Source organism: Ischnura elegans, chromosome 8 (assembly GCF_921293095.1).
Source record: "Ischnura elegans chromosome 8, ioIscEleg1.1, whole genome shotgun sequence".
Taxonomy (NCBI): Eukaryota; Metazoa; Arthropoda; class Insecta; order Odonata; family Coenagrionidae; genus Ischnura; species Ischnura elegans.
This window is the reverse complement of record NC_060253.1, coordinates 84,474,907-84,489,699: the sequence shown is the minus strand read 5'-3', so window position 1 is coordinate 84,489,699 and position 14,793 is coordinate 84,474,907. Positions and strand designations below refer to the sequence as shown.

The window sequence follows — 14,793 nt, the reverse complement described above, 5'->3', positions numbered from 1 at the left end:
AATTTTCAAAGACTGTCCAATCCCTTCTTGAGTATTGTGTGGAGGACATTTCAAGCGCAACACTCCGTCCGTCGGATGGGACGTTAAGCCGTGGTCCCCTTGGCACCTTTGGTTAAGAAAGGCTAATGCCTACTCCGGGTTTCTTATCGCGTGGTTGGCGGTCGCAACATTATTGGTGGGGAGCGTATTCTCAATAACTAGACAGTGGATTAATTCATGGGTTTTTAATAGTCAGATACACTGGGCGATCAGGCACAGCGGATAAGGGGGAAATTAGGACTCACATGAATTCAGCGGCAGACGAGTCCTGTGACGGTCGGCGACTCGGGTGCGGACGGTACGACGGCTCCTGGCGAGGCTGGGAAGGCAGGAAGGAAGTCCGCAGGAGGTCGGTATAGCGACCCGCGACCGAGTAAGGGAGGATACCTGGAGGAGGTCGGTATAGCGACCCGCGACCGAGTAAGGGAGGATGCCCGGAAGAGGTCGGATTGGCGACCCGCGACCGAGGAAGGGAGGATGCTCGGAGGAGGTCGAATAACGACCCGCGACCGAGGAAGGGAAGGAAGGAACAAGGTACTGGCCGTAGGACGGCGCCTCAATATAAGTCAATCCTGAGGAGCAAAGGTTGCAGGTACCGCTCGGATTGATAGGAAGGTCATTGCCCGGGGTGGGGGAGGGGTTGAGTGAGTGACTAGTCGGCCTCGTCACAAGGGGAGGAGAATAGCTGGCTCGCGGTAATGGTGATACCCTTTTCCGCGACACCGAAGTTCCGCGAGTCACTCCGACATTCTCTCCACTCTTTCTTCCATTCTCTTCCCTCATGTCCCAAATGAGCTCAGCTGTTTGTCGCCTTCTCCAACACCATATAATAATTCTCTCTGAGGCTCCGTACACACCATTACGTACACAAGTAGGCAAGTACAAGTCATCTAGCGGCATGTCACAAAACCTTTTCCCGAATCGATTGGTCTTGCTCTCCTCTGTCATCAGCTCGGGCGAAATTCCAACTTGGCTCCATCATGTCTCTATGCATTCCATTTCAATCTCTAGTATATAAGTTGCGAGTTCACGTCGGCTTCAATGAACGCACACAGTTCTTTTCTCTAATTGTAAGTTAAAGCTGTGCTGAGAAAATCATATATCCATTGTTACTCTTCCACCGACGGTGTGTCCCGGCGAAGAATTTTTTTTCATTCTTTCTTCTTGTCATCGGCGAACGGATAACATCCGGCAGATTATTATTCGGTTTTCCGAGGTCTATAGTGAAGAAGAAAACATAATCTCCAGCCTCTTCTGTCGAATTTGTATCCATCCTCTTAAAAGCGATAAAGGCTTCATGAAGGATCATGTGTGTAAAGATTGATAATCTGCAACCCTCCAAGTTTCTCCCTGTTCCAAGCTAGTTCTTTTACCTGTCTGTGACTCTTCTTCCACGTATCCTTCTTGATCTGTCCTGAATACTTGTCCCTTGGTATTATATTTTTAGCAGAGCCCTGAAGATGATAATATAATTCGAGCGTTATTGTGGGACGATGTTTTTGAAGAAAAAGTAATAGAGAGGTGCTATTCCACAATAGTCAGGTCACACTATGAATTCGCAGAGAGCGTATGAGTTTCCGATGCCGAGAGATTCAATCCGCGAACGTAATAAAATAAAGGAAAGTACAAAGGAAAGCTGTGCGATTCGTCAAACACTTCTGTGGGAGTGACACTTATGTTAAACGAATTATTGAATGAAACAACTGCAATTTTCCACAAATATATAAACTTCAATTCCGACTTAGGCTTCAATGTTACTTCTTCATCTTTTAGGTACAAAATCTATTTACCATTTAATATTTCATTTACAATTTTTTAATCCATTTGTTCCTTGAAGATGATCTTTTGGAAAAATTACACTGCATCACGCTTTGTTTTTCTGATTTTATTAAACGAATTAGGCTGCCTAGACTCCGAGGTTGCGCACTAGGCTTACATTGTTTGATCAATTGAGAATATATAGGTATCTTTCAGAGCGACATGGAGAACGTCATATCTGAACTCACTATAAATCAGGTATTACAGATACGATAAGCTGAGAGAGATATTTCACCGAACGGATAGGTTTAAGAATTTTTCCCTCGGACAATAAATGATTTGATAAAATGGTAGACGGCATTTTGTAGGCGCATTTCCTTATTATTTTTTAACGGCTGATTTCCTAGCACATTTACTTGGGTAACCGGTCCCCCCCTTGTTCGGAGTACCTAACGATGAACTTGTATTTCGAAACGAAGGTTATTGCATGTAATTTTTTATGAGGAACCACAAAGATAAATTTGTAATTTATAAACTAACGGGTTACGCCAGGCACGTAACCACAATTACAATTTCATTGGATGAAATGGAAAATAACTGGATATTCTCCATGTTAAGAATATGTAATACTCAGTCTGTATCCCAGTCCGCAGACAATGTTGGTTCGCAGCGGCGGATAGAGGGGGGAATGACCGCCCAAATGACCCCACTCCCAAAATCCACACAGTTAACTGATTCAACCAGCTCACCTTCCCGTTTACTAGCACAATAGTTAGTCCACCTAGTTCTTGTAACCCTCCTACTAAAGCACATCTCTGCAGGCTTCAAGTTTCCTTAGCATTCATCCATAATGGCACTAACATTTATTGAGACGGCTTGCGGAGTATTATGTAAGTGTGGATAAGGCTTGACATTAAAAGCACACTTTCGTCTACATTCTTGCAAATGCTTGGAAAAATTTGAGTTAGTATCGCCTCTTATCCAGCACTTCCTATTCTCCAACGCCCTTGTTTGAATTGAATATCCAGTTTGACCCACATACTAGGAATTGCATTAGATCGTGTAACAGAATACCTCTTGCACATAGCTATGATCCTTGCCACTGAAATCATGTAAGTGCTTCATAACATATTACCAATAGTACCATTTCATAAATATGATAGCTTACTATATCTATGTCCCACGGTCACGCTATGGTCACGCGATATGGTATGAGACAAAAGAAGATCAATTTGCGCCAAAAGGAGATATTTTTGTCATCACTCGGGGATAAGGCCGTTAAATAAACAGTTATTTTATTTGTTAGCCTATTAGACTAAGTAAGCAACCGTTGGCGTGATTGACCAGCAATTAGAAAACAAAGGTTTATTTTCCAGTCAAATATATATTTGTCGAGAAAAAATTCACCTTCAGAGAATGTAACTTTGAGTGACAGCGCAATTAAGTCAATCCTTGTTCAATGGTTTCAAAATAAATCATTTCCTCCGCAGCCGAAAGAAGTTCACGTACCACATTCCAGAGTCTCCGGGATGTATAGGCTGGATGAATGCATATGAAATCGAAACTTCTTCAAAAATAATATTAATGCTTTCCCAAGTAGAAAAATGTTTTATGTTAAATTTAATCGGTACATAAAATAAGGCCATCTACAATATACAGCAGAACGCTTATAACGAATTTAAGGGGACCATCGTTCTATTTTTTTACAAACCAGATTTTTTTATCCTTAAAAAAAAAAGGATTTTGCACTACCTATATATCACAGGATTACCGGCTAATATTCCATACATCGTCTTTATTAACGCAATTTATCCGTAAAATTAACTATCGTCCCACGCTATCATACCAAGCGGCTGTTAAGGGAAAGATTTTTAATATCTACAGTAGAAATGTGTGGAGATGGCCACACGTAAGAACAATTGATGATAAAATAAAGAACACTTAACGGTTAAGTCGCGAAGATCGCCGTGATTTCTTTAAAATAGCGGAAACGATTCTCCAAGGTAACAAATAATAGTACGTAACTAGGTAACCCATGGAAATATTTCGCACTTTATTGCAATTAGGGAATAAGCATGTTAGGAAACGGTGTAATTGGGTTTAAAATATATAAGAAGGTGCACTATCATAAAGCCCTTTCTTTATGCTTTTTTTCTTGGGAAAGTATACTAAACATATGAATACAGCGCACGGAATGTATAATCACTATGTGCATTTCGTTGTTAATTGTCAATTCCTGTTGATAGTAATTTTTATTAATGTCAACTCAATATTTTTATTTATTCGTAATACATGTTATCTTTTAAGTTCCTTGCATACAATGTCTCCTTTGGAGAACATTTAACATGCTCCATACTTTTTAGAATTTATTTTTAATATTTTCACCTGCTTATACTACGCTTCTTTGGTTTAGTTATGGATTAAATGGGTTTTTAAACCATTATCTGAAGTTTAGGATTTAAAAAAAGCGCAGTCGATACACCTCTAGCGAGTAATCGTTATGGAAATATCGAAACTTTTAAGTCAAAGTAATGGTTAAATAGTGAAAATTTATATTGAGATTATTTTTCGTCAGGAGACGGTGATTAAACATTTAAATTGATACCTGATTTATCGATGTAGAACAGGGCGATGTAGAACTGTATTAACAGGGCATATACGGAATTAATGATAAGACCTCTCTGTATTAATATATGATTATGGCGGGGATTTCGTGCCATCCACGCTCGTTACATCTCTCTCTACACGAACTCACCTCGTAAGGAATAGATGGGATTTTGTTACGTACGTGATCGTTATAAGCTAATGTTACTGCATTAAAGGTAAACTTCATTCAACTCTATCATAAGAATACCATTGGAATAGTATTCCCCGCGCTTCGTTTAAGCATTCTAAGTAAAAGTGAAGGAGAAAGTGTAGCGGCCTGAGCATCTATCGGAGGCTACGTCATACTCTTTATCATACGCTCAAATTCTTTCATTAAATTTGAAAACAACTCCATGGACAGTCTATGGCATTTCCGTAATCAGCGACGGATATTAAGCTGTCTTGACCCCACTCACACCCAGGGTCGTCGAAGGCGATCTTTGAAGGTTTTCGGGACCAAAAATGATAAATTAAACTGCTGGATCATTGGTATTGACCTTCGACTGGCGCCTAACACCCAGACGGGGAGTCCCCAAATCCAACGCGGGTCGAGGAAAAAGCTCTGAATAAATAAATCTTTCACTCAACGTCTTCCTTGAGAAATTCCCGCAGTCAGGGAAAATATGAGGGCTTTCCGCAATTTCGATATCTACTGAACGAAGTCATGATCCACGTGTACGTTCAACATGGGATAAATCTCGCAAGAAATTTCCAAAGGGGTGTTGTGTTTCATCGCATATTTATAAAGTCAGTTTCTTGTCTTTCAAATTGTTGTCTAAATTGTGCATTTATGATTTACAGATTATTTATTTAGATGGAAATTTCGTGTTCCTCCGTTTGAAGGTCCTGCGTTAAGAGATATTTTTGAAGCTTGAGATAATAAAACAAAAGGTCCTATATCCCATTCGAAAAATGTTTCAATAACTTCCAAAATATTACGTGCTCTTTCTGTGAATTTTTTCTGCATTAATAACTTTGATTGTTCTTGCATTGGTAGAAATGTCGTACTCATCCATGCGAAGGTTTTTTGTTGATTGAAATATTCCAAGCGGTAGGCTATATATTCTGGGACGGTAAAAATTTTGCAGCATTCGGAATTTAAATCCGTAGTTGCCTTTAGATCAATAGTATGTGGCATCGTTTCAAATTTTTGTCCCCTCGATAACGCAATGCGTTGATGATAATAATAGTTTTGCCGCGAATATCATTTTGCAGCATTGAAAAAGTCTTGAAACAAGAATTTTCATTTCAGTGCAATGAGTTTACGATTTTATTCCTCTAGATTAAAAATGCCTTGCTGACCAGAATTTTCTAGTAGTATGTATAAAAATTTCGATTTTTTTTCTTCCTGCGAATTCAAACTGCATCGTTGAAATTAAATTTCATTTCAGTGTCACCGTCTCGCATTTTTCTTCCGCCGCATTGAAAAATGCAATGCTAACTAGAATTTACATTTCTGTGCCACCATTTTCCATTTTTTCCGTCGCATTTAAAGTGTGTTGTTGACAATATTTTCATGGCCGCATGATCGTTTACAAATTTTGTTTTTCCTTATTCAACTACAAGGTTTTTCAGTCAACTAAAAGGTTTGTAAAAAAGAAATACGCATTACAAAGTACTAGTTTGTCCAAAATATCGATTGTTGCGCCTCGGTTGTTTCCGAGGCTGCTCGAAGACTCCCTCAATGGAGTCGCCGAGTGCGTTAATATTTGAATGAGTCTCTACCGAACCGTTTGGATTGGTTATCAAGGACCTGGTGGCTTAGCGTCTCTCAGCTGGGTCCACAGTAACCGGATTTGACACTCTGAGACTTCTTCCTGTGGAGTTTCGTTAAAGACGGCGTTTATGTACCACCACTGCCACAGAACCTGAAAGGGGTGAAGACCCTGATCCGTACTGGCATAACATCAGGGCCTACTGTCAGCGTCAAAATGATGTGCCGCTGTACTTCGCTAATTTACATTTGGAATTCAGTGCATACCACACTAATGAATAATACGTCGTTTAAAGGAAATTTTATTCTCAATTCCGATTAATTTTTTAACGAAAAATTCAAAAATCAAGACACGCAAATGCAATAAATGACTCCGCGCACCATAAAATTAGCCGTTTTGTCAACTTCATGAACTTTGTAACTCAACTTAGGGAAAACTATTACGTCTAAAATATTCATCTTCCACAAAAAGTTGCAAACATTTAAGTAGATTAATGAATTGGCTTTTGCGTATTTTTAAAACGCATATTTTGTTGTAAAATAATGAAAATGTTTAAACACTACCTATTCCTACACTTACCCCGAAAGAACAAATAAAACTGATAGAAACACTTCTTAATTTATTTGCAATTTATAAAGTTGTTTTACAACCAAACACGCGTTCTAAAAATACGCAAAAGCCATTTCATTAATCTACTTAAATGTTTGCAACTTTTTGTGGAAGATGAATATTGTAGACGCAATAGTTTCCCCTAAGTTGAGTTACAAAGTTCATGAAGTTGACAAAACGGTTAATTTTATGGTGCGCGGAGTTATTTATTGCACTCGCGTGCCTTGATTTTTGAAATATTCACAATACCAAAAATAAATCAGAATTGAGAATAATATTTTATTTACAACGACGTATTATTCATTAGTATGGCATGCATTGAAGTCTAGATATAAATTTACAACGTACAGCGGCACATCATTTTGACGCCGACAGTAAATATGGAAGGAATTTGAGTCATCATCACTGGTAAACAATCCTAGGATTGGTTTGACGCAGCTCTCCACTCAATTCTCCTATCAGCTAATCTTTTCACACCAACGTATTTCTTCTCTTTCACATCTTTCTTTACTTGTTCCATATATATTGTTCGAGGTCTTCCTTTACCGTTCTTGCCTTCCACTTGTCCTTAGACGATTGTCTTCATCAGGCCATCATGTCTCAAGATGTGGCCTATAAGGTTGTTCCGTCTTCTTATTAAGGTTTTCATGAGGCTTCTCTTTTCTCCTACTCTTCTTAGGACTTCCTCGTTGCTAACTCGGTCGATCCATTTGATTTTCATCATTCTTCTGTAGCACTACATTTCGGAGGGTTCTATCCTTGCTTTCTCCGCTGCGGTCATTGTCCATGCCTCACTTCCGTATAGGAGCATACTCCAAATGTAAGTTCTCTGCCGTACGGCACGTAAGACTAAATATTTTAAACAATATTGCACGCAAATTTATTGGGAAATAAATTGGGAAATGTATACAGGCTTTAGGGAGGTAAAATAACAGGTTTGGGATAGGAATAATGGAGGGCTGCCTTTGATCAATCTTAGGATTGCATTAATATGCACATCGATGGCGAAGTTCTAACAACACGTCTCTCAAATTCGTGCAATTTGAGACTGGTATCTTAAACAAAGAGCAATAAAATTTAAAAAAATGAAATACGAGCAAGAAACAACTCTTTGTTTTCAAATGAATGCTTCTTTTCAGTTTTATGAAATTTGGTTTTTGAATTTCAGTGTTCAAGGAAAAAAAATAATCGTTTTTTGGTCTCCTGAAAAAATGTTATTTTTGAGATAGGTGTTGTTAGACCTTAGTCATCGATAATGTAGGTACATGATGCAATAAAAATTCTGAGAATTTTTTATCTTAATTTTATGATGTCAGCATGAACCTGTTTTTATGTTCGAATATTAATAAGAAAATTATGGGGTTGATTGCCAAGGGACATAAACTTGAGGATAATTACTTTCCAGATCGTAGTGCCACGGCCATATTCAGTCCTCTCAACGTGATAAGAAAATCTTGACCATTAAGCGCCAGCGGCCAGCTTCACATTCTTCAAAGACTTTTTTCGTCCGTATTTAATATATTTCTCCTCGAAGAAAAAGTCTGTCGCAATAATACTTAAGGGTCAATGTGAGTGACTCTAAGCAGTAAAACTCCTAACGCTATTTTGATAAATCAATGACATTAATGTGTATAAAAGCGATACTCGTTCGTTGGTGATCCACAGTTCTAGGAATCATTATAGGTCTGGAAGCCACTACAAGAGGGCTTGTGTCTATCATAATGATATTCGTCATGAAAACAAATAAACTCGCTATCTCGGTCACGTGCCTGTCTTACTTGCTTTTGTTCATTCACGGTGCAGATGATGAATGCGAGATTGGCAAGGAGTCACCGAGTGCAGTCAGCTTGTTTATAGATAGCCATAGGAACAGCACAGGGGACTGGGTGACCAGCTTCTCCGTCAACAAAGGAGACTCCGATTCGGATGGAAACCACAATTTGTCACTGAAACTGTTCCAGGATGTGGCTGAATGCAGGGGTAAGAAGATTCTTCAGATTCGTGGAGTGCTATCAGGTAATGTGATAAAAACTTTAAGGAAATATATTTAAATAACGGTTTTTTTTAGTAACTATCGTTTTAAAATATAAAAAATATCGTTAGTTTTTTTAAACAACTTAATTATACTGTCGCAATTCATTATACTATCACTATGATACATCATGAGCTCTATCATAAGATAAAAAAACTCATGTTCTTTTTTGAAATGAAATGACACTAATGAGTTTAACGAATAAGAAAGATAAAAAACGATTTTAATTAATAACTCATTAGTGTTTATAAACTTTAAATAATATTTTCATAACCATTCGAAACTAGAATGAACTTTTTTCGCGAAATCTGCTTCATGCAATCGTTATTCTAATAAAATCTTCATACACCAGTGTAAAGGAGACTTTTTAATACTTAACTTGGTAAAAGGCACAAAGGCGAGATATATAGTAGAACTTTTAATACTTCACCACCGACCAGCCAGATTCAACAAATCACTTTCCATGTTTGCCATAATGTTGACGTAATGCTACGTAGAGCTCCGTCACTTCATATGAAGGAATACGCCATGGAACACTTCTCTGAGTATAAGAGCGTGAAGTGCAAAATATTACAATGGCTAGAGCGGCCTCTTTAAATACCAATTGCTTTTTTCCGTTTCCAAAAACTGGATGTATTAGTTCAATTTTATGTGCAACCATAATCGCATAGGCTTTTTCTTAATAGGTTTTCATGTATGTATTTCTTCCTTCGCTTCAAGAGCGCAGATTGGAGTTAAGGATGGGGGGTTTTAGGCGCAGCTAATACTACGGGTCTGTAGGGTATAGAAAACTCGCTAAGGTAAGCGAGAGGTGTGGGGGCCCTCCCCTAGACATTTTTTAAGATAAATGGTTCAAAATAGTGGGTTTGGGGCTGTGTGAATAGTTAAATATGTTTCGCTTGTTACTCATCCGTCCCCCTGATATTAGTAACAAAAGTTTTTACAAAAAAGTTCTCTGAGTTCTTGGGGGGATTTTAACTCCCAAAAAAAACCCCTCGCTGCGTCACTGCTTCGATTCGCCATATTTATTTAGCTTCATCCGCTTTATCTTGCGCCGGATAACAAAACAAAAACTGTTGTTTATCAGAACACTTGACGCAAGACATTAAATCCGAATGTGTAGGGCACACCGTGGTGTGTTTAGGCATGCAGCACATTTACGCAGTACATTTTATCCAAACAGATATATTATAACTGGCGCGCCTAAAGTCATTTGATACGAATGCTGCTTCATAGGGACTTTTCTTACACGATTTTGAGCACCAGTCAAGCGTCGGTCAGGCGTTGTGTTAACCTGCCCCGTGAACGGGCCAAATTTACGCAACAGACTTGGACCTAAAAACATTTTTTTACCGTTAATAACACTAATAGCCAACAACTGAATCCGTATCATTTTCATTTCATTAACTGCTTTGTAAAACCACAATGCCCGAAATTTCTTAAGCTAAAACGTAAGAGAATTAATTGAAAAAAATCCGCGTAAAAGTGCTCCGATCCACCCTATGTAGATTCAATAAAGAAAATGTCTTTCTGAAAAGCAATTGCGATACTCATTTACGTAGTTTTATTGAATTTGTACCCTTATTTTATTATAATAAATGAAACATGATTAAAAACGATACAGCCGCTCTTGATTTATAAATGGTGTAACTAAACTGTAAGTTCATTGATTGTTAGGCGGTACGAAGTTCGCCGGGTCAGCTAGTTGAATATGGAAATCGTTGTATGAATTTAGTAATACTTCAATAACTATGGAGTATAGGACTTCATAGTGTTTATACCGCACCACAAATTCCGTTAATTATTTTACAACTAGTAGTCATCAAAAATTTACTTTCTGCTTTCCTCATTACTTTACATACGCTAATAATTTTTCATTTCCTCAAGGTCTTTCATCCAAGGAAAATCGCAGCATTAAGAAGAAAGGTTTATTTTTTCACCATAAGTGCGGTAGCAACGTTGCTGTCTTGAACAATGGTCTTCAGGCACTCAAGATCAAGTAAGATGAGATTATTAGTGCTGTGAATAATGAGTACATTAAATCAATACATTAAGATGTGAATAATAATCACTGTGATATCTTTTCCAATAGTAAAATAAAAAAAATATAAAAAATCCTATTTCAAAAAAATGAAACACAAGTATATTTACATAGCTTATTTTCAGTTTGATCATCGATTTAAAATTAATTAAAGTTCAATTAAAACATCAAGGTTACAATCAATTGGGATTATTTCAATAAAAATAAATTTGACTGAGGTTGCTAGTGTCTGATGTTTTATTGCAGTAATTTTCATTTTTAGAACTATGAATATTTTCTTTACTCAATCCTTTTTTAATAATATTTTTAATAATCTAAAATCTCAGCACCATTAAAATCAAAATTATGGCTATTGGCTACACTTTGATTTTACAAGATCATGTAGTGTTATTTTATTGATTACACAGGCCAACAAAAAAATTTTTTTGAAATTTTTATTTTATTTTAATAGCCGATCTTTATAGATTTTTGTGTGCTGAATCCAAACCAGGCCTTAGTTATTTGTGTATCACCTATAATTTCCAAGCCTTATGTATTTTATTATAGTCTAATACCCCTATACGGTATATGGGGAAATCAATGAAATACTGTAATACGTCATAAAATGGTTTGTATTTACGATTAAATTACTCATCACATTATTACACCATCTTCGTCCATTGGACCTACTTTCTCAATGTTATTTCAACTATAAAAAAGCTGTTAAATTCTAAAAATATTGCTTGATTTCATAAATTGAACTATTAAATATGAATAAATGGTGGGTGATACAACTTTTTAAGCATCATATGCGGATTCAGCAACCTAAAAAACATAATAATAAGGTATTTTCAGTAAAAACGTTTTTTCATCGTTGGCCTGTGTTATTGATGATTTATGGTGAGAAATCTTGATTGTTGATAATTACTAACGCTGAAAATATTTTACGTTTGATTCAATAATTTCACCGTATGTTTCCCATTTTAATGCAGTATTGAGGAAAGCGGTGACGCCGTCCTCTTCACTCATCGTCCCCTCCAAATTAACGAGACATTGGAAGTAAAATTGGAGAAAAAAGGAACTAAATTTCCTCATTGCTTTGCCATTGGAGTCACTACTACTTCTCCAGACGATTTTCCAAATATTCTTGCGCATATCACCAGAATTAAGTGAGTATTACACGCTTTTCTTACGCGCCAATGCGATTCCTCGATATACCGGGTGTTTATAAATGAATATCGGGGTTATAGCGCTTTATAATATTTATTACATTATACTTGCTGTTATAAATAATATGTAAAATGAAAAAGCAACTGAAACAGTTTTGTTTTTTAGTAACAATACAAATGTGCGTGAAATGTTTCCAACGCGATCCGCTAGAAAGCGGTAGTAGCAAAGATGGCGGCCAAGGTCGGTAAAAGACGGTCCTTGATGGCGGCTAGTGAACAGAAAGTGTTATGAGTTTTACATGTGTTATTTGTTTATGCGGAAACATTTCACGCACATGTGCATTGCTTCTAAATAGCAAAACTTTTTGAGTTGCTCTTTCATTTGATATATAATTTATAACTGTAAGTATAATGTTATAAATATTGTAGAGCGTTAAAACCCCGATATTCGTTTATAAACACCATATATACTTCCTTGCATAGGCAGATTTAGGGTAGCACGGTGGTTCCTCTCCCCTCAGAGAATTAAAAAAACACAAGACTTTTAATGCGGGTATCATAACATTCGTTTTGTTTCTTTGTAATACTTATGTTGAATCATTTAATGTAATATTAATAACTTTATTAGTAAAAAATAATGTTTTAATAAATAATTTTTAATTTATGTTTTATTGACTAATTTAATCAATTCAAGTATTTAATATTTTATCCCAAATATAAAAAGATCGCTCGCCTCTCAGGCCCTAGTGCCCCCTTAAAAAATTATGGTGCGACCTTGAATCCTTCTACGCATTATTGAGTGCAGATGCTCAAGCTGCATCACGTTAACATACCAATGTAAATATAAGATGCAGGTGAAAGCGGTTTATGATTGATAATATATTTAAAATTGCAGATATCTCCGATTTATTTTTCTTTTGTTTATGAAACCTTTTCATGCCTTTTATTTTCTTATTCATTTTTTAATCCTTCTATAATGTTTTTTTTTTCTAGAAACATGTCTTGGGCGTGGTATATGTCCCACTCCTATCTTAATGGAGAAAGAAATCTGACAAATTATGGGAAAAATTTGGACGCAATGGAAGTAAGATCTTGATTTATCTTCTTTAAATCATACACTCATATGCTTTATTGATTGCCGTATTTTAGAACTTGACTTATCTACTATTAAATTATTGATAAATCTCCACGTAAGCATTTCTTGTTAGGGCATACCATAGCATTGTAATTTATGTACCATAGTGTAATGTACCATAGCATTAAAATTTCTTTATTTATTGTACCATAGTGTAATGTACCATAGCATTAAAATTTCTTTATTTATTTAATACCCTGTCATTTCAAGTGATCATCTTGTTTTCGTAAATCTGTAATTAGTGCTTTCTTCAAAGACAAACCTAGCATTCGGAAACAAATTTACACAAATAATTTCCATTCAGGTTGGCGATCGAGCTGCTGTAAAGAGGACTAACACCGGGGCCCTCCATTTTTATTATAACGGCGTCGATCAAGGACCAGCCTTCTCCAACATTCCACATCCCGTCTACGGTATTGTTGAACTCTATGGAAACGCAGCAATGGCATCAATTGTCGAACACTGAGTAAAAAAGCAAGTAAGGATTTACGGACATGAAACTATGAAGATACACCACTGTGATTTTCCTTCTCATGACGGACATCTTGAATTAATGAAGTTAAATTTTCGCCCAGTTTGAAATAATTAATCATAATTTCCACAGAGTAAGTAAATGCACTCTGATTGATTGCCTCACCTAAAACAAGATACTTCTTTGGCGGTAATTAATAAAAATGGAGTGCTAAGTAAGGTATAATTGGAAATTATGGTATATTTCTTTTTTGTGTAAATTTTAACAGATATATTGGTCTCAACATCGGATACTCTGAAATTATATGATTTTTAGGGTATCTATGAAAATATGGGTTTCATATTTGGCTTGAGGTTTTATAAAGATTTTGGCTATGTTCACTTCATTCGCTGAGTATTGAATTTGTATTTTTTCCTTGGCAATAAAATGTTGAATGAATTAACATTGGATTTCGCATTCTTTCGCTCTTTTGAAAATTTTTAATTTTATTGATTGCTTTTTTGTTGTCTACATATCATTCTACTTTCTGGACTTCTTTTACCTTGCGAAAATAGTGCGCAATGGTAGCATCAATGAAGGAGAGTCGACTGCCAATCTATACCCATTCCACCTAATCCACTTATTTTCACTGCTAATTTAAAAAAGAACAAGGTATTTAGAAGATTAAAATGAGATAGAAAATTATAGATACAGGCCTGAACACTCATTCTGCTACTCAAATAGGATATAAATAACAAATTACCTCTGCTTAGGCTTATTTCCAAAGCTAGGGTCCTGTTTCCAATGGCTGAACTCATTTCCACACCTCGTGAGCAGTTGAGATCCAGCGGTCGATCCGACAAACAACCGGGCAACTTCTTCACCATCTGCTCCAGAGATACGGTCCTTCACTTCATATTTGCCCCTTTTCATATCAGCCACTCTCTATGAATCTCTGGAAATTTTAATTCTATCATATGTACATATTACATTGACAGTTTCATATGATAGGTTATACTGAGAACTAATTAAATACATTATCACAAGTTGAAGTTGAGGTTAATTTTGAGGCAGCAACAGTAGGTAAATGATTTCAAAACTGCAGCTGTGCGGAACTGTGGGGCATACAAAAATAAGGGGTTTTGTCTTGTAACAACATTAGTGTGTTTGCATCCAGGGAGAAAAAGATCCTTTAAATATAGAGGGCTACCATATTTGA

At 36.5% G+C, this 14,793-nt stretch overlaps 1 protein-coding gene across 1 annotated transcript; it reads left to right on the top strand.

Moving 5' to 3' along the window:
* The first annotated feature begins 8,450 nt into the window (after positions 1–8,450).
* LOC124164086 (neuralized-like protein 4) lies at positions 8,451–13,981 on the top strand. The gene is made up of 5 exons (XM_046541261.1): positions 8,451–8,783; positions 10,687–10,798; positions 11,812–11,988; positions 12,982–13,072; positions 13,428–13,981. The coding sequence occupies exons 1-5, from the start codon at positions 8,489–8,491 to the stop codon at positions 13,587–13,589; spliced, it is 837 nt and encodes a 278-aa protein (XP_046397217.1). The 5' UTR covers positions 8,451–8,488; the 3' UTR covers positions 13,590–13,981.
* Positions 13,982–14,793: the final 812 nt, after the last annotated feature.

Excerpts from the sequence above, each read along its gene's own strand:
- LOC124164086 (XM_046541261.1), top strand. The coding sequence starts at position 8,489 with ATGATATTCGTCATGAAAACAAATAAACTCGCTATCTCGGTCACGTGC. Across the intron at positions 10,799-11,811 it reads CTTCAGGCACTCAAGATCAA|TATTGAGGAAAGCGGTGACG; the intron begins GTAAGATGAGAT and ends ATTTTAATGCAG. Across the intron at positions 11,989-12,981 it reads GCGCATATCACCAGAATTAA|AAACATGTCTTGGGCGTGGT; the intron begins GTGAGTATTACA and ends TTTTTTTTCTAG.